At 45.8% G+C, this 27610-nt stretch overlaps 1 protein-coding gene across 2 annotated transcripts in view; it reads right to left on the bottom strand.

Annotated features, from left to right (window-relative positions):
- Myo5b (myosin VB) overlaps positions 1-27610 on the bottom strand; it is a 291674-nt gene that overhangs the window by 126995 nt on the left and 137069 nt on the right. For both annotated transcript variants that reach the window (XM_052742546.1, XM_052742545.1), the window contains exon 5: positions 4660-4816. In XM_052742546.1, coding sequence (XP_052598506.1) covers positions 4660-4816 — 157 coding nt within the window. The remainder of the gene's footprint in view (positions 1-4659; positions 4817-27610) is intronic.

Raw genomic sequence — 27610 nt, 5'->3', positions numbered from 1 at the left:
CTCACATTTGATGGAAGGAGCCCTCAGCACTTAAGCTGACGGTTTCCAAAGCAGCTAGTTGCACAAGACAGAGCGTTCATGTCTGAGACGCAAACAACTATATTTATATACACAATCGTGATTCAGGCAGTTCATGTCCTCACTCCTCATTCAGACTCTAGCAATTAACCATACCCTGGTCTCCCTTGGGGATGCATGTTGCTCTTACTTTTCTCCCATGCCAAAGCATCCTTCTCACAGAACTCAGCACCCTGCTTGAGCTGTAATAGACAGCACATATTTTAAATTATTAGTAACCACTATAATTTAAAGGATTCCCAGGGTAGGGATTTAAATCTGTAACTTCTGTATCAATGTCCACAGGACGCATATTCACAATAGCCAAAAGGGAGAAACATCCACATAAGTATCAGGAGAGGAATGGCCAAGCACATTGTGGCGCATTTGTGCAGTGAGATACCCAGCCATAAAATGAACAAAGTATTGATAGACGGATGGACCTTGAAAACATCATGCCAAGTAAAGTTAACCAGGTACACACAGACCAGTATTAGACGATGCCACTCATGTGAAGTTCTCAGAGTAGCAAAAGTCAGAGGTTGAAAAGTGTTTGGCAAGGACTTGGGGAAGGGAGAAGTAATTGTCCAATGGGAACAGGGTTTCTACTGGGGTAATGAGAAAGTTCTGGAAACAGATGGTAGTGATGGCCACACAAACAATGAATGTATTTAATTTCTCTGATTCATTCACTTATAGTGGTATATTTTTGCCATGCATATCTTACACAATAAAAATTATCAGAAATGTCCTTTCTGTCTTACTTAGTAACATGGTGCCTTGCCTGCACTGAATTCCAATGTGACTAATATTTACTTTGATCAGTCACCAGGCAACAAAGAGATAATTCTCTGCTTTGCCAAGAATAACTACTTTATCTTTACAAGAAGGCCCATGTCTCTAAATATGCCTGAAAGATAACTGAACTTTGAAAGTCGAGTGAGGGAGAAAGCCCGCCTTCAGTCTCATTTGAGAGGAAATCCGTGCAAGCCGCAGAGCATTGGCTTAGCTGCTTTAATGTGCAGGCACACATCAGGAGTCAGGGAGGCAAACCATGGTCCATGGATTTCTTCTGCATTGGGGCCACAGGCAGGACCCGAATTTGTAAGTCTTAGACTACACAGTGCTTAAACTGGATACTAACTAACTACTAGACAATAGCAAGTCATACTTGGAAAACCACTTACTAATGCATGTTGTGGCTAGTAAGTTCACGCAAAATTTAGTGTTACAGAGACAAGGCTTATGTGCAACACCCCGTGACAAAGTTGGAAGCAATGCATCAGGATGTGGAGTATCAGCCACAGGGAATCTGTCATTTTTCCACACTTTCAGCGACCCCTCCTTGTCTTAGTAACAGTGAATGGTTCTGCAAGCGTGCTATCTGGATCAGAACATCACCAACACATTGGTGTTCAAGAGAGATACAAACTTTGGTCTTTTTTTCCCAGACCTTCTGAATCAGAAACTCCAGCACCCCAAGCTTTAACAAACTTCCAGATGTGAAATTCAGCACTCCAAAGTTTAACAAGCCTCCAAGACAGTAATTATACAGTCCCTCCCTTCCTTTGTATTTTTGAGACAGGGTTTCTCTATGTAGTCCTGGCTATTTTGAAACTCGCTGTTTAGATCAGGCTGGCCTCAAATTCAGAGATCTGCCTGCCTCTGCCTCTCAAGGGTTGGGATTAAAGGCACATGCAACCACACCTAGCCACTTCCAAAGCACTGTGTAAATGAAAATTCTTCTAGTTTTTTTTTTTCTCTTGGTGAAAGCACCTTCACTTATATTGACCACTTTCTGATTTATAAAATAATAATGAAGCTAGTACTTGAATTCTTAGAGAAGATGTCTTGTCACTCAGCAGGAAGGACAGTTTTCCAGGAAAGGAATTCTGAAAGCAGGACTTTGCTTGAATATCCAAAGAACTGCTGTGACCTGAGACTCTGAATTGACTCCTGCACTTGGCAAAGGTAGAGGGAAAGAGAGGGACACAGTGGGACCGTAGAGGGCCCAGGAAGTGTACTGCCCTACAACAGTGGAAAGATGCATGTCTGCAATGACTTGAGTTGATCGGGCTCAGGACTTACAATGAAACCAGATGTTATCTCAACTGGGCTGCTTCTCCTTCCTTCCAACCAAACTCCAACTTTATCCAGGATTCTCTTCATGATGGGTAGATGGCCATTAATATAGAACTTTCTGACTCCCCCCACCTTTTTTATATAGATTATTAAAATCAGACAGCCACTGTAAAACCTAGTCTTCATTTGACGTTTTGAACAGGGGAAATTCACCATGAGGATTTGACTGTTCCCAGGAAGCATGTTCCTTAAATGTTTACAAACAAGCCCTGACTTCCAGGAAAATAAATGGCAGAATTACTCATCTGAAGACCCACAGTCTAGAAAAAGAGCCACTTTGAAGAGGGCAACTTCAAAGCTATCAGCATCAAATCTAGATGACTAGACACACCACCCCCAACAGGACTCTGGGTCCAAGGGAATTAAGTCCACATTAGTGGCGAAGAGGAAGGAGTATAAAATGGGCTGGAGTTCTCACTCACCACCAGGCGCTGGTGCCAAGTGGCCATGGGTCTCGATGTCAGGGAATCCCTCCCTCGGAGCCAAGAAGAAGACTCTAACACAAGCAGGGAAGATGTTTTCTGCACATATCATCTAGCCAGGGAGACACTGTTAGCAATACAGCTCCTTCCCCATGGCCATGAAGTTTTCTGTGTGCTGATAACATACCAAGAAAAAACTAAAACTGCTTTTCTCTAAGACTTGATCAAAACCCTTCCGAATATACAGTCACTAGTACAGTTACCAACACACACACACACACACACACACACACACACACACACACACACACACACACACACTTCACTTGGCATCTAACGTGCCTTCAGGCTTCTGTGACAGGTCTGTTGGGCATATCCATTTCTGCATGGGCTGATCACACCCTTGCCAGCATCACATTTTCCCTTTCTGCCTTTCTGCACCCCGTCACCACCCCCATTTTTCAGGGTCTTTTGAAGTTTGGACTCCAGCTTTCCAGAAGTGAGTTCAGCAGACACCCCTGAACATCTTCTCTGTGGCTTGTCAACACTTCACTGCATCTCTGAGTGTCAGGCTGGAGATGGTAGGATTAACCCAGGGAAGGTGGAGACCCAGCTATGCATGGCTTTCGGTTGGGTGTGGGGGTCATTTTCGGCCTGTCCTCTTCACAACGCAGCTATAGTTCTTTTTCTTAATAAAACAATGGCACTGCCCAGCCTGGAGAAAGTAAGCAGAATGTAAACCTGCCAATAAAAAGAGCATTGGCTTCAAGAGTGGGTGTAGCAGTTAGCTTTGATTGCCAGCTTAACATGGCCTAGAGTCATTTGAATGGAAATCCTCAACTCAGGAGTTACCTAGATCAGCCTGGTCTGTGCGCATGTCTGCTAGTGACTATCTGATAATTGATGCAGGAGGGCCCAACCCACCATGGGCAGCACCATTCCCTGGGCAGGTGGTCCTGGAGCTGTGTAAAAAAAGCTAGTTAAGCATGAGCCAGGTAGTAGCATTCCCCTATGGTTTCTGCTTCAAATTTCTGCTCTGACTTCCCACAGAAAATAAAATAAGTCCTTCCTTCCTTCCTTCCTTCCTTCCTTCCTTCCTTCCTTCCTTCCTTCCTTCCTTCCTTCCTTTCCTTCCTTTCTTCCTTCCTTTTCTTCCTTTCTTTCCTCCTTCCTTCCCTCCCTTTCCTTTCCTTTCCTTCTTTTCCTTCCTTTGCTGTTCCTGGCCAGCCAAAGAATGAAACTAGAACAGTAGAGCATCCAAAGTTACCCAGGATATGAAGACATTTAAACCTCCTCTATCAGAATAAAACTTTTAAAGAGGAGAGAGACAGAGATAGAGAGATCCAGAGAGGGGAGGGAGGGAGGGGGAGAGAGAGCACGCTCTAGAGAGAGACTGACCCTAAACCATTATGAGTTATAGCAAGATCTAATTTTTAGAAACAACTTTGGCCTGAACTCAAGTTCTCTAAGCCCACTCAAACCAGGCTCTTATCCTAATGTCCTGGCCATGACAGGACCCAGACAGGGGGTGCCTTGGCTACTTCGTGCTATTACAGGAAACTGTTTCTGAAGAGCTTCAGCAGAAGCAACGGTATCATACCTGCGCTGGCTCCCCTTTATCACCCTTCTCCGCAAAGACAACATTTTCTGGTTTCTGCCCAGTCTGCCTCATCCTGACTGACAACTGCCTTCTAATTCAGTCTTTCAAAGTATCTGCTGGTTCTAGTGAAATGACAGTTTTGTGACCTGTGATGGCAGCAGGAAGAGGAGGCAGCGGAGGTGGCAGCAGGCAGGCAATGGCCACTACTACAGTGAGCATAGATTCCAAGGACACAGAACGTGAAGACATTCCACCCAACACTGGGGCCCCGCAGGACAAGACCAGGTCAGGTTATCTTCAAATCTGAGGTTTCAGAGGTACCCTCATCTCTCCCTGACATAGGAGGGGTGTGGATGCTGCCTAGGTGAGCTACTTCAAAGACTCTCTTCATCATCCATGCCACATACAACCCCCAGTGATTCCCTGGGAAGGTTTTACCTCCATGATGGGACTGGATGCCAGGACCTTCTCTTCAATGTTGGTATCACTGGCTGAGCCACCAACCGTGGCAAAATAGCGCATGGCATACTTGGCTGACACCGTCTTCCCTGCTCCAGACTCTCCGCTGACTATGATGGATTGGTTCTTTTCATCCCTGGAAGGGAAAGAGCTCTGGTCAGTCACTGGCTATGGAAAGGTGCTGTGGCCTGCCAGGGACTCCGATGGAGGGGAACCTGGTAAGAGGCATTTCTTGGGGGATAAATGTGGATAACTGTGTGAAGTCTGCCCTCCCTCATAGGTCTACATGAGCTCTGAAAATGGGAGCATACCTATGAGCAGGGCTTTCCAACAGCAAAAGCTCACCACCACTCAGGAGAAGGACGGTGTGGCCAGTAGCTTACCCTATAGACCGGGATACACTGTCTGTTATCCTAAGAATTTACACATGCATCCTTTCATCCTAGTTCCTCCAATAGGCCTACTCTGTGCTACTCAACTCCCTAGAAGTTTTAAGAACAAGGATCTTCTCTTGCATTGAGCCTAGCATGCTGGTGGGATAGATTTGGACATTTCTGTTCACGCAGATGTATTACATAAAGGGCATGCCACCAGCCTCATCTCGCAAGTAAAAGGATTGCAACAAAAGGGATTAGAGACTAAATTCAAGTCAGAAAACAAGGATACCTCACACCACATAGACATAACTACAGTTCTTCTTTTAAAATACAAAGTAGGAAGATAGATCAGAAATGAAAATGCATGTTTTTATGTCTCCAAGGAACACAAGCACTCAAAGCAGAGAGGAATGACAACATTTGAGACACAGGTTAGGGAGAGAAATTACTTATGATGGTGAACTTTAGTTCACAAAACTACAAGGAAGGTTGGCACTCTACTTCCAATTCTCCACTGTGATAACAGTGCCTGGTACCACATACGTACTCAGTATCAGCGAGGGCCCAGTGGACCTAACCCTCCCCTTCCCCGTTTCCTAAATGAAGGCATACTTAAAACTCAGGACTCCCAGTGCCAGGTGGGTACAAAATAACTGAGAAGGCTCCATGATGGGATACCATGCCTTCCTCGTTATTCAAGCTCTCAGCATGGATGAAAAACCGCCAACTGTCTCCAGGTCAGGGCCAAAGCAGAGGAACTGGGCAATGGTATGATGACGTAAAGGAACCTGTCCAACTTGAGAGGAACTAGAAAGAGAGGAGAGCCTGGCTGGAGGTGCAAGTGCTTGGAAAAATCATGTGAAGGATGGGGGTGGGGCTGAAGAGATTGGACTCATAAGGCAGTCCTCATTAGCATTGGGCATAGAGGTCTCAGCTCACATTCATGGACAATCAAAAAGGGACCCAAAGGGCTCTGGAAAGCAGATGCAGAGAAGATGGAGTTGAACATACCTATCTTTAAATCAGCTACCCAACCAAGTAAAGAAAACATATATAGATTCCTTCCTAGCACTTGGGGAATGAAATGTTCCACGTCTTTCTGAGACTCCCCTTCATTCTAAGCCACTGTTGCCCAATCAGTGCTCATTTCCTCTTTCCTCGCTCCCATAACAACTTAACACTAAAAGGTAGCCTCCAAACAGACCTGCAATGTGGCTACTTCCCATTTTCATCCATTTATTTATGTATTATTATGTGTCTTTGCCTGCTTTTATGTATGTAGACCATGTGTGTTCCTGGTGCCCATGGAAGCCAGAAGAGGATCCCCTGCAGCTGGAGTTACAGATGGCCGAGAGTCACCATGTGGATGCTGGAGCCAAACCAGCAAGCACCCTTAGCTGTGGATACCCTCTCTCCAGCCTCCATTTTCATCCTCTTTGTTTTTCTTTACATTGTCACAACGTCAGGTGTCACCTCTGTTCTCATTACTTTTTACCAAGTCCTTAGAGAACTGATAAGAGGCATGGGTATCCAAGATGGCTGGGAACATAGATAGCCCAGCTTTATACCTTAGTGACAGTCACATGGGTCACGTGCTTCTTCTGGTGTCCACCCTGAGAGCTCCTTGAGTGTAACAAGAACCAGATTGGGCAGCCACACCCAAGATTTTGGAGTTTTGTTCAGTTTTTATCCCCAAAGAAGAGAATGAATGCAGGATGGGACTGAGTCTTGGTCTTCAGCAGAGAGCCACATACTGTCCCATTTAACAAGGATCCCAGGAAGAAACACACAGAATCAAACAGCTCAGTCGGGGAGGGAACACATGAGTGCTCTGAGGCTTCCTGCTGCAGCACAGCACACAAAGCAAAGGGTTCTGGGTAAAACATCTTACCTGGTAAAGACAAACAAGGCACAAAGCCGTGATTCTTATCTCTTTTCTCTTTCAATGTCAAGGTGCCAGTGACTTTGCACAGCACCGAGAACAGCTGATCAAGTGCTGCTCAGGGAAGGGAATGATTCATACAAGAGGTGAGATGTTTTAGGAGTCAAGCAGCCTAGTCCAAAGATACGTGGCCAAGAAGGAAAAACAGAGGGGCTAGTTTATGTGACAAGTGTCCAGGAAACAAACAGCATCAAAGGAATGAAATAATCAAAACCCAGCAGGGTGAGGAGACGAAAACTAGCCAGGATTTCATCAGAATCACAACTCTCTATCCCCAAGTTGAAATATCTTTGCGTTGTTCTGGCAACAAGGCTCAGTAGAGTGCTCCCTGCACAAGCTGAGGACCGAGTTTGGATCCTCAGCACCCACATGAGAGGCTGGGTGCAGTGTGCGCACCTGTAATTCCAGCCCTGGGGAAGGAGAGACAAGAGCACCCCGAGGCTTGCTGGCCAGCCATTCTAGCTGACAGGTGGGCTTCCAAATTACTGAGAGGGACTGTCTCAAAGGATAAGCTGGAGAGCAGCAATTGAGGCATGTAGCTCACGCCCACACACACAATTCTTGTATCCGAGTCTTTTCAGAGGATAACTACTGGAAGTAACTGTAAGCTCCCACTTCATCTGGTGACTATCAGGGCAGGTACTGCCATGCATGCTCAAGTCAGATAAACTCACTTCTTAGACCACCCATTCCCTTTGAGTACACTGGTGAGGTATGCACACTACCATGTCTCCACCCACGAGGATGGTGGGACAATGCCAGCTTCAACTTCGTTCTTCCAATGTTAGCTTTCCTCCTGACTCAGAACTGGAATCCAGGATACAGACATCAAGACAGACTTGAATTTGAACCTCAGTTCTATTACTGATGGCTGTCTGACTTTGCATGTGCTTGTTAACTTACCAACCACTTCAGCATCTCTTACAACTGGGATCTCTAAGGCAGAAGATGTTCTGAGTGGCTGCCTTGATTTGGTACCGGCATCTCACTCCCTTGCCAGATTAAATTTCTAAATCAATGATCTAATTACATTTTTCCCTTTTCAAGAAGTTAAAAAGCTATTCAGTACTCATCAAATCAAGTCCAGGCTCCTCAGTTCAGCATATGAACCCCTTTACAATATATGATACTAAAGCCATTAAAAAGTATTGGGCAATCTAAAAGAGTGTAGAGTGTGCTGAGCCCTGCTTCTGCCCCTAACAGGCTCTGCAAGCCACTTGATCATGCTACAGAAGAAAATCTGTACACTGAATATCTGCTAGGAGATCATATGATAGCTTTGTGAGTTAGCCACAATGGACCACTTACTTTATAAAGAGCACATACCTTCCCCAGCACTGCATCCAGGGTACTCTCTCAACTGAAGTTCCTTCAGTACAGACCCTTTGGGAGTCATCCTGACTTCCTATCCTGGGCATCTCAGAGAATGTAATTTCTCATCTCTTGAAGTCTAGTGTCATTTGTATTGTTCCACTTTTAATATGCTGCCACCTTTCATGTGACACTGGCTGCAGTTCCTGCCGCATGACTTCCATCTGCCTCCTTCCTCTGGCATTCTGTCTTCTCATCTCTAAGTAAGAAAGCTGCAACATGGGTTCCCATGATAAGTCTCTCCACTTTTGACATTCAATCATTCTACAACTAATACATTAATAGGAGCAGTGGGTAAGGAAATGATTAGTTCCCAATTCCAGTCATTTGGGGATGGGCATGGGGATACATGGTTAAATATAGACTCCTACCCAACATCCTTCAACAAATACAACCAATGTTGGCTTCAGCTATTCAGCCCACTCAGAGATGATCTAGATGGTGACTTGAGTCAGTCTGCTCTTTAATAAATCTTTTTCGTTTAAGCCCAGTAAAATTCCCTTTAGAGAAGGCAAACCATGGCCAAGAATCTACTGCCTAGCTGTTATCTGGAGTCTAAGCTGTCTCTAGGATGGCATTCACTACTGCAGACAGAAAATGCCTGGATTTCATGGTAACTGAGGCTAAACCAGGACTAATAGAGTCTGTTCTAGATAATTTTACTTTGGATATATTCAAGTGTAGCACAAGTTTTGAAAAAAGTATTCAGGTAGCATTTAACTCAGTCCCAAGTGCACAGCAAGACATTTAAGACATGTTTATATTGAGATTCCTTACAAAGTACATCTGGTTTCTTTCACAAGAAAGGGTACTGTTGACTCAGTAGTGCCCAAGATAACACAGAAGTCAGATGTACAATGAAATCTGGTTGAGTCGAGTTTCACTCTTGTCTCTTCGTGGATGGTTTTTCTCTGCCTGTTGTAAAGTCTGCAGGGAAATCACCACACTTTACCATGTCCTTCTCACATGACTTTCTGAAAACCAATGAGACTGTACCTGCTCCTTGCTGTTAAGCCTTCCAGTAGCATCCTTCTGCCTCTAAGAAAGAGCCACACTCCATTGGGCTCAAGGTCTAGGCAGGCCGGCTCCTCTGTCCAGTTTTCTCCATTGACTATACCCACACCACACAAGGCTTTGTCCTTCATTCTCTCCTGCTGTGGCAACCTGATGCTTTCCTAGATCAAACTGATTGCCCACTTTTCATTTCAGAGTTCTTAATTGCCTGGTACTCAATCACATCATGCCTCATAACGGCTCATGTATAACTGCCATTTAATTTAATTACTAGCCCATTTACATCATGCCCAAGTGTTTACAAAGCTCTTAGTCATGTATCTCACACTTAATAGTCATAAAATCAAGATATCAATCTTCATATTTTAAAGAAGAGAAATTAGAAGCTGAGCATATCCAAGAAATGTGCTCACAGTGCCTGAGCTAGAGATACAGCATGTCAAAACCTGAGCACAGGTTTCTATATCTGTTCAACCTTCCATGGCCTATGCTGCATCTTCTCTTTGACCATTTCTTTCTAGTGTCATGAAGCAGTGTTAGCAAAGCCAGCCCTAACATGAAATATAAGTCAGGCATCCTCAGCATTGATTGGCTCATGTCAACTCCTCTGCTCAAACACGCCATCTGCAGATGTCCTTCCCCGAGCACCCCATCGTCATGGCGCTTACTCCACAATTTACTAAGGTATTATTAATCATCTACCCAATGTCCTTAAATGTAAGTCTCATGATAAGTAATCTCAGATACAAGGACTTGGATGGGCAGTGCAGCACCTGGACAGTGCTACAAGGACATCCTGCAGCCTCGTTGCCATATATCGTGGCAAATGCTGGGCTCAGAGCCAGAGTCCCTTAGAGTTGTGCAGTTTCCTGCCTGTAAAACCAAACTGGTTATCCCTGCCCTCATGGGTCACTCATGGCCAGAAGAGGGCTAGCCATGAGCAGCCTCAGACAGGCACAAGCCTAAATGTCTGAACTGGCATCTCTGTGAGGAGATGAAGAAGTGGGAACACCACCCGCTTAGGCTCCTGGTACCCAGCGTGGTTGTAAAGCAGGAAGCAGAGGAAGTCTGGTTTTGCCAAAGCACAGGAAGGACTCGTCAGCTCTGATGTGTTGTTAAGCCGTTCTGTCGTCTCCTCCAGAGTGACAAATCATCTATGAACCTGAGCGCCAGGATGTACTCTGTTCATCCTAGGGACAATCAATCTACTGTTTTGTGCTGTCTACTCTTTAATGATGTTGTCAACACCACCACGGAAACACAGAGCGTCTACTATGGCAGCAGTGGGAACCACCGTGCCAGAACAGGAACTGACTGGTCCACAACGCTGTCTGAGTCAGTACCATGGACAGTGGTACGTGCTGTGAGACTGTGGGAAAAGTCCAGGGAAACTGGGGAAGGATGACTATTTTAAAATGGCAACGTTGTATCCAGTCTGTTATGATAAACTGAAACAACCTGAGACGGAATAGCAAACACATATTAATATAAAGCAATAAAAACCTGTTGGACAGTGATGAGGAATCTGCACACAGAGAGATTGGTAATGTGCGGGAGAGGGTGAATAGGGGAGAGGAAAGTTAGGTTGGAGGTAAAGTTAGGTGAAGGGAGAGAAGGACACAGAAAACTTCAGGGAGGCAGACTGACCTAAGAGCCACATAGTCACAATCACTTGAACATTAGGGAGCTCTGTCCCAAGATCAGGAGCGACATAAAAGACATTATTGCTGTGAGAAGAGTCTGGGCCAGACCGATGCAAGGAAAACATCTGAGGAGCAACAAGAGATCCAGGATCGACAGAGGGAAGGGCATGGATCCAGAATCTGAAAGGAGAACACTGTGTGAGGGGCCCTGCAGACCTCAGGTCCTAGAGATGGGGGTGACAACAGTCTGTTCTCGATAACGTCAGCCATGGGCCACCGGCATCCTGCATATCCACACTCTCCCCTCAGGCCCAGCCCAGAAATCAACCCAGTCCATTCAGAAAACCGTCATAAATACACACAGGAAACTGTTAATTTGTACTTAGCCATCACAGTCTCAAGTGTATACTTGAGAAGATGAAAATGGACTTGGTGTAAAGTGTAAGTACTTAGTACAATTATCACCTAAACATCATTTCCCACTTCTCTTTCACAGTGGTCCCAGGACCTCTTTATAAACCACATAGGTGTCACATGATACGGGCAGCAATGACAGGGTGAGTCTGTCTCCACCACATCTGAGAGGACCCCTGAGAACTCCATCCAGTCCACCTCCCCGACCTGTAAGCAGGGGCAGACTGAGGACCAGTCCTTGTGAACGGGAATGTTCCCATTTCTGTGCTTATAAAGCAAGAGGCTGGATTATGACCCCTACAGCCTCCTGGTAATTCTTTACTCCGTGGCTCCAGATCCAGGCTGTCATTGAGCTGTATGGTGCACTCCACGGCCACTTGCAATTATCTGATGATCTGTAAAGCACACTTTGAGACTAAAAAGAAACAAAAAACCCGTGGGGTAAGGTGGCCCTGAGGACCAGGGAAAACATTTGCTGTGACCTTAGGTGTCGCAGGTTGGCTGTGGTTTGTGTCACTGACTGGTGGTGATCTTGGCACATACATGGGGCATCTGTGGCTATTTCATTTGGTCCTGGAACTAGTTCACAGAGAAAGATATGCTAGAGCAAAACAACCTCTCCTTAGCTAGCCATCCCATTGGAATCCAGATCTAGGGTACTTAAACTCAAAACACAAGCTCTTCCTTATTACCACTAGCTTTTGTTGGCCTACTAACAAAATATAAAAGAGTCTTCACTTCCTACAGACTACTTCAGTCCTCTTTTTTTTTTTAAATTGAGAACTTCCCTTTTTCTCATAAATCTCCCACCTACAAGTTACCATTCTCAGATACCTGCTGTGATGGTTAGCTTTTATTATCAACTAGATACAACCTAGAATTACCTGGGAAGAGAACCTCAGTGAAGAACTGTCTATGTTGGGTTGGCTTGTGGATACATGAGGGAGGGATTGTCTAAAGTTAACTGATGTAGGAAGACCCAGCCCACTATGGGTGGCACCACTCCCTACAAAGGGGGTTCTGAACTACATGAAAAGTAGAGAAATCAAGCCCAGTACCTGAAAGTGAACATGAATGCATTTATTCTCTCTGTTCTTAGATGTGATGTGACTACCTGAACTAAATTCCTGCCTGGACTTCCCCACAGGGATGGGCTATAACGTGGAAATGTAAGCAGAAGTAATCCCCCTTCCCCCTAAGTGTATCAGGATATTTTATCACTGCAACATATGAAACTAACCCACCTTCCCAACCCAGAGCTGCACGGAGTAACACCTCTGTAGTGCCTGTTCTGTGGGCAAGTGAATGTGAAGACTGAAAGATGCCCCAAGGTTCTTGTTTAGAGCAGAATTCTTCAGCTCCCCAACCATTCTGCTCTCTGGACTTCCCGAGGCAGAAATGACAGGGGGACCTTGGGACTTCTCTGAGCTCCTTTCTCTTTCTTCTTGCATGAAATCAAGATGGCTGGATTGTTTGGTATTTTTTTTTTTAGAACACATCCTTTAAGACCTACTTGTCATCCTCTCTCTTCTATACCACATCATGGCATAATTCATCTTTGTCAGTTTTATCCATGCCCTTACTCCACCCCAACCCCCACTCATAGCTACTGGGGAAATATTTCCAAGGACTCATTGGAATGTGTCCAGGCCCTCACCAGTATCCCCGTGATGGAGACATCTTTAGTATTCTGATGCTTTGTGACCTATTCCCAGAGATTAGTCTAGGCCAGTGGTTCTCAACCTGTGGGTCACAACCCCTTTGGGTCACATGTCAGATGTCCTACATATCAGATATTTACATTACAATTCATAACAGTAGCAAAAGTACAGTTATGAAGTAGCAACAGAAATAATTTTATGGTTGGGGGGTCACCACAGCATGAGGAACTGTATTAAAGGGTCACAGCATCAGGAATGCTGAGAACCACTGTTCTAGACAGAGGTGCTAGGCAGGTGTGAAAAGTGGGGGGGACACAGGAAATGGTCATGAGAAACATTAGCCCAGAGAATTCAGAGCACAGCAGGCTGGGAACGGCCTCTGACACCTACAAAGAAAAATCATTTGCTCACTAATAGGCAAGTCTAACTTGTAGCCTCGGGGCTACAAGTGCCCATGATAGCTATGAAATGTAGCCTGACACAAAACTGTAAACTTAATTAAAATATTGTGAGATGCCTTTTTGCAACTTAAAAACACCTCAACAACTTGGTTCTCGAGCATAAGCTGACAATGGCACACCACGCAGTCCAAAGGCCAGACACACCGCTGAGATTCTCCAGTCTGGGTGTACATGGCCAGCACAGTGGTGCTTAGGGTGGCCTTACATCAGACCAGCAGAGTCACAATCTGCTACAGGCTGAGACCTGGAGATGGACTTTTAAATTCCACAAGACACTCCTCTGTTCTGCCACAACACTGGTTCTGCTGGGTTAGGAACTACTTACTGCTTGAGCAGCGGTTCTCGACCTTCCTGATGCTGTGACCCTTTACTACAGTTCCTCATGTTGTGATGATCCCCAACCATAAAATTATTTTCATGGCTACTTCATAACTTCAATTTTGCTACTGTTATGAATCATGATGTAAATATCTGATATGCAGATGGTCTTAGATGACCCCTCTGAAAGGGTCATTTGAGGGGGCCTCACCTACAGGTCAAGAACCACTGTGCTAGAGCTCTGTTAAATCAGCTGCTGCATGAATATGCTCAGGCAAGGGTAGCAATTCAGACGTCTTGTACTTCCTTCTGGTCTGTTACCCTGTACACAGTGTAACACAGCTTTAAAAACGGGCTGGAAGAGACTCAACAGTCCTTACTGGAGAATGCAGTAACTGCTCCTCCCAGGTCAGAGGACAGGCACCACTACTTTTCATTCTTTGCTCCAGTGAAAGGCTTAGGACTCACCTAGAAAATCAAGCAGTTTCCTTATTAGCTGGATTTATACTCTTGAATTTCTGAGGTGGGAAAGCAGTACAGCTGGAAACTTTTGAAGTCAGAGAAATCAAATGCAACCAGGTCTGGTGGCACAACCTGCCACCCCAGCCTGGTTAACTAGGCCTGGTTATTTTAGGGGGTCCACTCTATAGGTTATGGGACTAGCTGGAGAGAATCAGTGCTTATGGGCTGCTGCAAGGCTCTCACGTTTATTTCAAGGTTACATTTTCCTGTCTCCAGTCCCCTAAAAGCAAGAGGCTCCAGACTCATGGACCAGAAATGGTTTCCTCAACCACTGAAATCATTAAGACACAGAAGGCTGGTGGGGGCGGGAGACAGGTGCTTAGCACAAGGTGGTATCAGGAGCTAAAAAGGCCTGTTCAGGATACAGGACAATGGTTAAATGGTACAGAGCACAAAGACACATTGTGAATAAACTACTCGCGCATGTCTAGTGCGCTGTCGGTACTCAAGTATTGCATGATGAATGAATATATACTGTGGGTGAGAAAAAGAAACCTCCAAATATTGCTTGGCTATGGAAAAGTACTACTGATTAAACCCATTCACGTTAGCTATTTGATTTCTATGACTAAATTATGTAGCACAACGATTATGAATAGCATGAAACCCAATACATGAATGCTAGTGTAGGCTTCATTCAACTGCCGAGATAAGATGTACCATCTTCTGAGTTACCTCTAGAATTTTATAAATGCAATAGAGTTCTTTCTCCAGGAACAGATGCACACCCCTGCAACATAGGGAAGCCTCGGGACTTTCACCTACAGCACAGCATTTTAGCCACCCTCCCTGAAAAAACCCGAGTGTTCTAGAGGCAGATAAAAGAAAGGTCTCAATTAAGCAAACCACTCTAAGAAAATAATCAGAAGTGAACAAGGAGGGCTCATGCTGAACAAGTACTTGAACCTCATTTCTCAAGGACTTACTGGGTCAGAGTTGGGAACTAAGGTTCCAATAGATCCTGCAGATGGGATGTGATGGAGGACAGATAACTCTCCTCTCCTTGGAGAAAACCCAAGCTAGAGACGCTGGTGGCACCTCTGTGAGGCTTACAGGAAGAGGTTTGGGGGTCCACGTGGTCTCCATCTTCTGCCAACAGACTGCACAGTAAGAGCACTACACCTCTCTCCCTCCAGCAGGGGCTTGGGGTAGATGGAAGTGTCTCAGCATTCTCAGAACACAGAACTAGGGGGCGAAGGGCAGCAGCGTTGACTGTTCTTACATCAAGATCCCAAGAGAGGAACCCATGTCCTCACTGACCACAGATTATATAGCAGCTGGCGTTTTACTCCAGGAACCCCACTTCTCCAGCGCCAGCTTCCACATAGCCCATGCTGCTCTCACTTTGGTTACTTCACCAGCATTAGCACAGGAGCAGAAGGTGAGCATGACTACGGCACAGGGAAGGATCTTGCCTGACCACACCAAAGGACTTCCTCGGCTGGCTCAATTTGGGTGGTGCAGTCTCTGCTACATGTAGGGTGGGTCTGGGTCAGAATTCCACTGTGTTCTGTGCTGCGGAGCCTCAACAGGGACCTGAGGATCCCATGACTCAGACTAACAAACAAGGCTGCCTATAGCAAAGTGCATAGGACTGTGGGAACCCAGGGAGTGCCATGTGAGAAGTGAAGGTTTGAGAGGTCCAGGGTAGAATGAAGAGATACAAAGAGCCGGAAGGAGACAAGAAATTGACCTGACCAGGCAAGCTTAAGTCATCATCCAAGAAGAACTAGTTAGTACCAATGCACATCACAAAGCGACCTGTAGTCTGTTCTGAGTAACACAAGACCCACATGCTCCAACCAAACAGGAGTGCTGATGTTGGTTATTCAGCCTGCACTTCTTTCTTACATCTTCTTCATATGAAAGTTCTCCCCAAATTCTCCCTTCTCTACCTCCTTCCTCTGCTCGCTTACCTATCCCCTTGAGGCTGAAGCAAAGATCATCTTTGGAACCCCATGATGAAAATCCTCCTAAAAGTGGCTATTACTCCCTCTAGGGGGCCACCTTCTACAGCTGCTTCTTTCCTCACTTCTAAGCAAAAAGAGTCGAGAGCCACACAAAGTAGAGGAATCCAAACCAGACATCTTAAGTCCAACATTCTTTCCTATCACCATGCCAAGGTCCTTTAACATACCATGCATCTGACCTCAGGATGCATCTCTGGGAAATGCCTGCTTCAGACCAAGGCATTCAAAGCAGGCGCAGTCAGCCTGAAAGCTTGGTTGATAATTCTTGTAATGGCACAGCTCAAAGCAGGCATACAACCCACATCAGAGCTATTCATCAACAGTGCTCACTTAGTCACTGGTCTCATTGGTACAATGTCCCAAGTCTGTGGATCATATAACACAAATGAATTCTATCCATAAAGTCTCCAAAGTCATCCGAGTCCTCAAAAGGCTCCCTTTAATGAGCTAGATGAGACCCAGTAATAGGAAGTAATCAATCATTTCTTAGGCAAGCAGGACAACTTGCCGAATCTCAGACACCCATCTAACAAAATTAAAATTGAGGTTGTCTTTTCTCACCCACACAAGATCTGGTTAGTATCTGGTGGGTCCCATCTGAAAAATGCTGTCTAGAAGAGCCACCTGCATCTCTCTGCTCTACACAGAGCCCTCCTCACCCACAACTATCTGAGGTTTGAAGGTAGTGAAGACAGGAGAACACCACACAGTCAATAGCTGAACTAGCAGCCTCTGGGTAAAACCAGATAGCCTTATTCAGAGAAAACAAAATCTGCCTATACCTTGTAGAGAAGGAGAGTAGTCAGTATCTTGCCTGTAGCCAACAGTATCTCTATTGATGAACCTCTTTATACAGCACACACACATGCCCCAGAACTAGATATCAGGGTAAATGCTGAAAGATCAGAGAGACAAAGGAACAAGCCACAGCCACCTTTTACCTTGCCAACTCCTCAGCCGAAAAGGGGTCAAGCTCTTGTCTCCTGCCCACCTTATCACTTCCTCTCTCTACCCAGCCATATCACTTCATGTTTCCACTTCCCTAGTGCTGGGATTAAAGGGGTGTGCCTCCCAAGTAATGGGATCAAAGGTATGAGATCCCAAGTGCTGGGGTTAAAGGTGTGTGCCACCACTGCCTGGCCTCTATGGCTAACTAGTGGCTAGCTCTGCACTCTGATCTCCAGGCAAGCTTTATTTGTTTGAGCACAAACAAAATATCACCACAATATGGGGTCAAGGAAATGCCCTTTCATCCCTAGTACCTGAACTTGATTAAAAACAAATAATATTGATACCCTCCCAAAAGCCCTCTAAAAATCTCTGCAGCTGTCCAAGTCTTTGATTCTGTCCATCTTCTCCCTACAGTCTCTCTACCTCACCTGTGACAAATTTAAGGTAGTTATGGTGAGAAGCAAAGTCTACTCCCATCCCAGACCAGGTCAGGAGTGACAGGCCCCCAGGATATGATACCAATGATTATGTCCTTAATACCCCAACCCAAAAGACCAAGCTCATTTGTCACAGGCTCTCAGAAGACCCTGCATCCCCAACCCTCAGTTACCCATCTCTTAAGATACAATCCCTTCATCTGGCCACTGGGCCACCTTAGGATCCACTGTAAAGCACCAGCTTTACCAGATCACTGCAGTTCAACTGCAGACTTTCACTTCTTTAAATATGTGTGACTTATTCCCACCCAACCCAGGGATTTACAGGAGACATCTTACATTACAGGGAACACAACATCCAGCCATTATTTATCCTGCATCTCATTGCCTGCCATATGTTAGGATTATAACAAAGTTTAACAGACAAGGGGTGGGGATGTCCTGGGACCTTTCTTCAACTTCTAGTCCACTCCATCAACCCTCCTACACTGGTTGCAATTCAGAAGCAGTTCTGATTTTATATCACACCAAGGAGAAGGAAAAACTTCTTCCTGCTTTTATAATTTTTTGTTTATTCATTTACATTTTAACCCGCTGAGTCCCATTAGTCCTGCCCACACCTGCACAGGCATGGGGTCACCCCCCTCTTGGTGGTCAAGCTCCTCAAGAAAAGTGACTCTGGGTCCCTCAGCAGCCATCAACCGTCAATAGCTCCTCAGCTCCTCCAGAGTCCTTCACCCCAAACTATTTCTTAAAGCAGATGTACAGAGTAGAAGCCCCAAAACTCCAAGGTGTTCTGTCTGACAAACAGAACAACACTCCTTTTATTGCAAACGTTAAGCAAATAGAACGCTTAAGAAACTATGATTCTTTCTCAGTAGACTAGTTTACCTTTGACTCCTAGAAATGCCATTTCACATTAAGTTTTAAATTAACTGCCCCTTCCTTCCCATAGCAACAGAAGAAGCCCATCCTCTCCCTGAGGGGCACTTCAGCCTTTGAGCCCTCGCCCACTCCATCATCCTGCTCATGACCTGCTTCCACCCCTTGGCCTAAGCTCTCCCTCCTGCTCGCTCATTCCCGTCAGCATTTTCAGAGACTGGAATTATTTACCTTAAAACAGACAGTGAAGGATGGATTGGGGAGCAGAGACAGACAGAGAAGACCAAGGCCTGCTCAGGGAATGCGGCAGTGACCCAGGGGAAGGCAGACAAGAGACCCGAGTTACATTTCAGAGGTGTGACATAAATGGCATTTTCCATCTTGGAGAAGATGCATATTTTAATAGCTTTTGACTCAGCGCTGACAGCAAAGGTAACACTTTCAGTGGAGTGACAGGCCAGGGAGATGGGTATTTCTCAGCAGGAGAATCTCTGAGCAGTCAGGTCACTAATAGGACACAGTTACATGTCTATGCGGCCTGTTTCAAAAGCTGTTCACTCCATGTGGACACTGATACGCAGGGCATTCAGTCACTCAAGCCTACCAGTGAGGCACTGAGGGCAGAGGGAAATGTGCAGACAGAGAAGGATAAAGACCATTTCCATCTAAAACTCACCACTGACCCTGCACTCCCAGGCCACACCTGGGGACATCGAGGTGCATGCCGAGGGGGAAGCGTCACCTGCATTGTGACATCCTTGGAGCAGCCATCTGTAGCAAGGAGGCTGCAACACACTCGGTCTCCCCACAGACTGGCTGTGCTGCAATTGCGAAAACTTCCTACTGGAAAGTGCTCCTTAGTCAGGATGCACGTGGCACACTTTGGAGACAGGCCACAGAGACCTGGAGGTACTGGAGGGACAGAGCCCGATTCCAGGAAGCAGGAGTCGGACTCCAGTCCCAGTCCTGCTCATGACTTGGTAACTGACCCAGACCCTTCATCTCACGGCCTCAGCACTCCACAGAGCACTCTTCTGCATCCTGGAGTTATGGAGAATAGCTACAAGGTAAGGGAGAAATAAGAGGCCAAAAATCAAAAAGCAGAACTAACGTGAGAGTTACAGAGAAAGCTAACAATCACACTGTGTGCTGCACACTGCCTGATGGAAGGCAACCCTTAGACACCAAGACCTATCCCCCACACTACAGCCTGCTCACTTCTCCTGACCCACGCCCATGCCGTGCTGTGGTGTATGCTCCTGCCCGCTCTGGGTCAAGCAGAAAACAAATTTATAAAACTATAAATTCCAAGCTGCTCCTGAGGCTGAGGGCTCAGTTGAGATCTACTCAGTAGGTTGGAAATTTCCAGGTGGGTTCCTCCTCCTCTATCAGAGATTCAAATATTGATTGTCCCCAGGGTTAGATCTGAGTGGTAACTTCCTCATTCCCACACACTCTCCCTAATGGACATCATCAGTTGCCAAGGTTGGGTACCATCCCTAGACCAAGAGCTCCCTGAATTGCACTGTGCTTTCAGCCATGAGCCACCTCTCCTTGAGTGAGACGAGTAGTCTAGAACAGAACAGGACCCAAATAAATCCCTTCTTTTCTTCCCTCAAGAGTCTCCCCTCCTCCTTCCTATTTCCCTGGTCTCAGCAAACAGAATTTCCATCTACCAGTTTCCCAAGTCAAGAACCCGGGCCTGGTTAACAGTATGGGAGCTGGTGTTAGGGCTTCCAGGTCCATAGTTTCTTGGCCAACTACCAGCCATGTGCCTTAGGAGAGATGGGTAATTTCTCCATGGTTCTACTGCCAACCCTATAAAACTGAGTCTGTGTCCTAATGTCTATTAAATAACACTCAGACATCACTTAGGATAGCAAGGGCATTTCCTTTCGTTATCATGCATATCAACAATGCAGGGAAATATTTTTGAAGTATATTAATATGCTCTTCTCTCCCATATTTCTTTTATATGACATTCTTCCTTTTCAACTTGTGGCATTAATCTGTCTCAGAAGATTAGGATTTCTATAGTAGGCAGACAAAGATGAATGAATAGTGCCACAAGGTTCAGCCTTTGATGACCAAAATAAAACATTTTGGTCCCTAGCATGACTGCCTTGAAATTCTGCCAGCTGCTGTGGAGACAAGATGTTTCAATGTCTATTAGTTTCTATGTAGCTACTGTGAGTCAAGTCTGCAGATTCAATAAGCATCATGGCCAGAGAAGAGTTCAGAATATGGCAAGATATGGCTCCCACCGGCTGAGGAGAGCCAGAAGAAAAGGGGGCAGAAACAAAGGACAATCATTCCTTGTTTAGAGCCTTTACCCCTACTTCTCAGATTTAGAATAGGTTTAGGGGAATCCCATGGGACAGACTGAAAAAGGCAAACCTCTAAGGAAGGGCTGGATTTGGCTTTGATGCCCTCTGGTTTGTGTGTGACATTGGACGGAGGCCATGTAAGGCAGTGCATAATGAACCCATGAGATGGGCCGGAAGACATCAAGGGTAAAAACGGTCTCTGTCAAAATTAAACAGGGTCTTCCCTCTCAAGAGCAAGCCATTGCTCTACTTCTAAGACTCAGCTAAGTGAGCACCCCTGCTCTGCCCTATAATAACCCATTTTGGCAACTGACTGCACCAGGATAGTAAAGCTAGCTGCCATTAGTTCTAAGCACAATGCCTCACCAGATCAACTCTGCAGCCGAAAAGGGTGCTAGAAGAGCACAACGCCTGGTTATAGCAAGGGCATGGCTACTTAGCTATGCTACAAAACAGTCTACAACCATAAGGGGCCCACAGCATGCTCTACAGCAGCGCTTTACCAACCAACATCACAGAGTGACCAGAGTCTGGAGACACAAGTGTATTTGGGTTGGTTTATAAGCAACCATTGCAACTACCTAGTAACACTACTCCAGTCCCAAGAGAACGAAACAGAGTCACAATCTCCACTCAAGACAGACTACAGTTGGAATTCTAGTTCAAGTATGGAAGCAATTGTATAGGATAGTTAGAAAAAGCTGGACTATACACCCAATAAAGTCTGTCAGAATGGTGAGCTATCACGTGACAGATGGCAGTCGGAGCAGGAAGAGTTCAGTCTGCTGAAGACAAGACTAAATGATCATCCCCAGCTGCTTCAGAAGGAGGCAGATGCTAGGATAGGAGTGAGTAATGGAGAGGCAGATGCCTGTCCACCTCAGAGTGCTTCCAAAGAGTGGAGCGGCGGAGTCCAGAGGGAGCTGCAAGTTTCCACTGGCCTGGGTATCACACATTGAAAGATGAAATGCTGAAGAAGAAACCTTTTGTCCCAGATGGGGTGACCTCAAAAGTCTCTGTCAGGAAGAGACACACTCCTCACACTCAGAGCACCGCGCCAACACACACACACACACACACACACACACACACACACACACACACCCCAAGATGAAATATGAGAGCATCTATAAATGTAAGAAAGTAAAATGAACTATACTGTGGGAATGACAACCCCACACAAACGCAAAGAAAAATCTCCGCCGAGGACTGCTGAGCTAGGTTCGTCCATGTCAGGTAATTATGATGGATCAATATGGGCAGTGACAAATGGAATGCTGCTCTGGGAGCCCAGTGGCCCAGCAAGGAAGCAGAACAAACCGGAGTGAGCATCGATCCTGAACAACCCAACTGGAGAGCACCCCCCCCCGCCCCGCCCCACTCCAGCTAAATGCAATGAGAGAACTGACTAGTTCCCATCTACATCAGCAGACCCTCAGCAGTCTACCAGGAACACTAGCTATTCCTAGCTAGTAAAGGCCAGTCATCAGGAAGGTTACTAAGTACTCAGCAGCAAAGATGGAGGAGGAAATCTGAGTTCAAGACATAATCTAAAAGAAACCCCATAGTTCTAAGTATTCTTGGTGTCTGCTTTTGTAAGGAAGGCTAATTCCCTTTTTTAGCCAAAAAAAAAAAAAAAAAAGGACAACTTTTTTTTTTAGAATAAATCATTTATCACGAAGCATTTTATTCTTTGGTTCTGGGAATGCAGAGGACGAGAAAATTAACTTGTCATCTTGGAGCTGCAGGTGCTGCTCCGTGGGCTTCCAGCATCATTGATCTCTAACACAGGTGGGAGCCAGCCAGCCAGCCAGCCAGCCAGCCATAAATGGCACTTGTTCTTTAAGCTTGTCCTCTGAGGTTCTGGAGGACACACACGCGGACTGTCCCATGGCCACGCTGTGCCACCTTTCAGTCTTCAAACCCCATTGCTCATTCATAGAGGACTCCCACTTCTCAGGCCCAGGTTTACCTGGCCTGAGCAGGCAATTTCAGCACACTTCTCTGTAGTGGGTAGCCATTCCAGCTTTGATCTGGAAGTTCCAACCCCCATTGAGACTTCAGCAACTGTCACGCCTACAAGGCGGGGCCAAGGGAGGCGCCTGGAGACCCGAGATCTGGATGGGCCAGCGCTCTCTCTGGTCTTGGGAACCCTGGACGGTGGAGGTGGGCCAAGCAGAGCTCCAGAGAACACTGCTGGACTGCGATACACCTTCCCCAAACCCCGCGACCTACCTATCCCTTCATTTGTAAGTTATGCCATTAAATAAATCTCCTTTTAACTACGTGGAGTGGCCTTAATAATTTCAACAGTATCTGGCGCCCACCTCCACCGTCCAGGGTGACCAGAGAGAGCGCTGGCCCATCCAGATCTCCGGTCTCCAGGCGCCTCCCTTGGCCCCGCCTTGTAGGCATGACCGTTGCTGAAGTCTCAATGGGGGTTGGAACTTCCGGATCAAAGCTGGAATGGCTACCCACTCCACTTCTCAACCCGCCACAGACAGCATCTGCAGATGTTCGATAAACACCCACTCGCAGCCTCTGCTCAGCTGCAATCTTGGAATAAGGCCTGGGTTTTGGTAGTTTCAAGTCTTCCCAGGGCCTTCTCTGGAGCAGCCAGGGCCGAGAACAACTTCAGGAGGTGGGGCAGCTGTAGAGTTGGAGGATCTACCATCTAACTGGGTTTCAAATTCTGAGACCTCTTTCTTTGATCAAAACATGCCTTTAGATCATTACTTCACAGTGAGGTGTCAGAAGCAAGCCAGCAGAGCGTGAAGGCTGGGGGGTCAATCGAAACCCATCACAAGGACTCCGTGAACACTAGAATACCCTGAATACCCTGAACCACAGAAGCTCATTCATCCTAGAAGTTCCCCAAACACTAGCCCAAGGGCTTGCATCTTTTCAAAATCACTAATAGAGCTTTTCTAAAAATTCAGAAGACTCCATTCTACCTGCAAGATTCTGATTGAGTGCTGTGAAGGGCCCTGCAGTGATCTCAATGTAGAACTGCTAAGAATGGCTTCATCTGCCCTCAGCAAGCCAAGCCCAGTCACGTGCTGGGGCATAATTCTATCAACATGGAAGAAAGACTTCTCCAGAGCCTCTGCTTACCCTAAGCCCAAGGCTGTCGCCTCTCGTTAACACCCTACTACAACTCAAGAGCTATGCAACAGATGAGTGCTCCTTGACCTGGTCTTAAAGGAGACACTGATAGGACAATGGCTTTGTGCTCTCAATCACAGCCCATTTGCAGGGAAGCTTTACATGGAGTCAAACACCTTTGTCCTCGCATCTAGGAAGCACTAATCGGTGGCCAAGGGATGGTTTTCCTGTTTGGAACATGAACATAGGGATGCTACACATGTGTCTGTAGTCACCTCTTGCTTTACAGCAAGTGCCTGTCAGTAAGAAACACTGTGAGCATGCCCACCCCCAAATACAGTATTTTCTATGCCACCATATTATCACACATTCATAAATACACAAATGATGATATTTCAAAACTTAAAAGGACATGGAAGAAAAATTTTAATGTATTTCCCACACATCACTAATTGAACCATCCTCAAAAAAATCTGCCATACTTCAGCAGTTTGAAGACCACCACCCTTTGTGAAAAGCTGTTCTCTGGCCTCTAGCATGGGCGGGCTCTCATCTCCACCACAGGTCTCAGGTGACAGCTCTCTCAAGCTACTTGTTACAAGTTAATTGGATAATCATGTAGCTCCCGCAGCATAAGAGATGGCTGCTCAATCGTACAGATCTGCTCACCCAGTGGTGATGATCGGGTGGGTGGTGTTGCCCCAGACTCTGCCACAGGGGTGCCTGGGCACTCAGAGTATAGTTTCTCAGATCATAAAACTTAAAGTTGTCCTTTCATGCACGACAATAAACACATGGAGGCATAGTACCATGGTCCCCTGGACAGATTAAAATCAGAATCGTAGAGCCAGGTTTAGTGGTGTATACCTGTAATATCAGAATGTAGGAGGACTGTAGCAAAGTTAAGGCTAGCCTCAGTGACAGAGGACAGCCTGGGTTACAAAGAAAAAAGACTGTCTAAACAAACAACTGTAGAAGTTACTATGGTTTCCAAACAGGAGCTTATGAGAAAGTCTGCAAGAACTTCACAGGGCACACAGACCTGGCCACCATCAGTGACTCTTCATTTATCAGACTCAAAGAAACATCAGCTTTGAGGCTATGCACCAAGGGGTCCTAAGGAAGCACAGCAATTTCCTCTGAATATGAACATTCCATCCTGGAAAGAAGCTGCTTTGCAACTCAAGAACTAAGAAAACTCACAAGTCTCTTGAAGTTCCTGAAACTTACAAGATTCTCAAAGGCCCATCCCTAAGGTTATATAAACAGTAATAATTGCTGAGGAGAGGAAATTCTCAGAACTGTGAGATTTTCAGGCAGCTCCAGGGACACATCTTTTGTGAGCTGTCACCAATGCTGGGGTGGGCTTTTTGGAGCTGCAGCTGCCTTTGAGTAGTCCATGGTCCTGTAAGCAACCTCTCACTCATTCCTACAAGTGCCCCCAATAAACTTGCTGTTCACTAAGCTGGGCTCAGGTGGAATTATTTCTTTGGTCTGCTGTTGGTGCCTTATCTGGGGTGAATATACAGTGGTGCACATCTCCCAAGGAAAAGTCACGTCATACCTATCCAGTGTTGAAGTCTCCTCCCAGTACCACCTCCTTTAAGACACTGTGCTAGCATGGCAAATGTCACATACTACTATCAATGTCATCACTCCCACCATACCTCGTATTCAATGAACGCCCTGTGCTAGAAGTCACACTACGCACTTGTACTTATCAACCTGTTTAATCATACGTCTCATAAGCTACACATTACACCTCTATTCTATTGACAAAGATGCCCCAGTGACTACAGTGAGGTGAACCTGCAGAGCTTGGTCATCACCGCACCATACTGGACCCTTTGCCACACTCACACGCACCACCCTGGGCTGAGAAACCATATATTATCCCTGTCCTTGGGACTCTCAATTTGGCCACCTTGCTTCATCCATCTTCCTTTGCTACTGCGCTCAGGCATGTCAGCACACACGGTTCGCAGCTGCTCTGCCTTCTGGGATATAAAGGTGAAAAGATGTAGTTGAGAAAGAAAAAGAGTGGTTACCATGGCGTGAAAGGCATTACTGTGATATAAATAGAAACGGCATCCCATCCTGTAAGACTTCAGATTCTATCAGCTGTTTTCACCGAAAACCATTTCTGACACCTTGAAAAATGAAATCTTGCTTACATGTCACCACCACTATTAATTTCAGAGAAGCACAGGGGGTGACAAGCTCAACTTTGACACAGAAAGAGGCTATATCATGAAAACAGTATGGAATAAACCCCAGCACTCAAGAGCCCATCTCTGTGGAGCATGGACCAGTGCTGGGCCCAGTCACTCCACACAGTTGAACCCTCCTGTGTCTTACAGGAGCCTGAGAAGATACACACATGTGCGTGTGTTCACAGGCACATATGTACACCCTCACACACTCGTGCATGTACACAAACACTCTTGTTGTGCTCAAAAGGGCAGTGGAAGCACAAGGAGCTGCCCAAGTGGAGATGGGACACTGACTGGGGTCTGCGCTATGGCGCCTGCTCAGAGCACAGCTGAGTGAATGAGCAAACGCACAGGCTTCTGCAGACTTTAGATCTTTTAAATTCCTGACTCACATCTTGTTCTAAGAGATGAAATGAATGGCATTTGGAGACCAACAAACTAGCGACTAACTAGCTGGTCCCTCCATTTAATGAGAACTTAATCAAGATGAACACTTTCTTGTGTGCGTGTGTGGCGTCTGAGATTGAATCAGGGCTTTGTGTAGGCTAGCTGAGTGCTCTCACTGAGTGAAATTCCAAGCTCATATTCTTAATTGATAAAGAACCGAAAACAGAATCATCACATCTGCAGATGTATCAAGCTAGAAAGAACACATCTGATGCAAAAATCAGAATGTAAAAAAGATACACTCAAGGAATCATAGCAAGTTCAGTGGGATATACTGGAGAATCCTGATCAGTACATGCACACACACATATATACACACACACTACAGCATGCACACACCACAGCAAACGCACAAATGCACACACCACAGCAAAAACACACACACACACACACACACACACACACACACACACACACACACACACCACACAAGTGCAGGGAACAAGGACAACAAATCTTAAGGTTGTTAGAATTTACAGTGACAGAGAGTGAACTCATGGTTACTTGGAGCTGATAGGGTGGATTTTATCTCAGGAAAATTTTGGGAGTAAAGGAAGCATTATCTTGATTGTGGTGATGGTTACATGAGTTGCAAATATGAATCGGAACAGGTCAAACTAGATGCTCAAAACGACTAATTGCATTTTATGTGGACATTACTGCCATTCATTTAAGACTGACGGAATGTGTAACATCTACAGTCCTTGAGCATGGACATGGTTGGGAGGGGACACAAGTTTAACATATTACAAATGTACTGAAAAATTATACAGAGTGACCACCGAAAGTAGACACATTGTGTCTGCTTTCTCGGGAAATCCAGTTTAGGAAGCAACTTCATTCCATTCAGAAAACCACACCTACTGCCCAGATGA

The sequence above is a fragment of the Peromyscus californicus genome, unplaced genomic scaffold (assembly GCF_007827085.1).
Source record: "Peromyscus californicus insignis strain IS unplaced genomic scaffold, ASM782708v3 Scaffold_17__1_contigs__length_78620276, whole genome shotgun sequence".
Classification (NCBI taxonomy): Eukaryota; Metazoa; Chordata; class Mammalia; order Rodentia; family Cricetidae; genus Peromyscus; species Peromyscus californicus.
The sequence above is the reverse complement of the archived record's forward strand: the minus strand, read 5'-3'. Positions and strand labels throughout refer to the sequence as shown.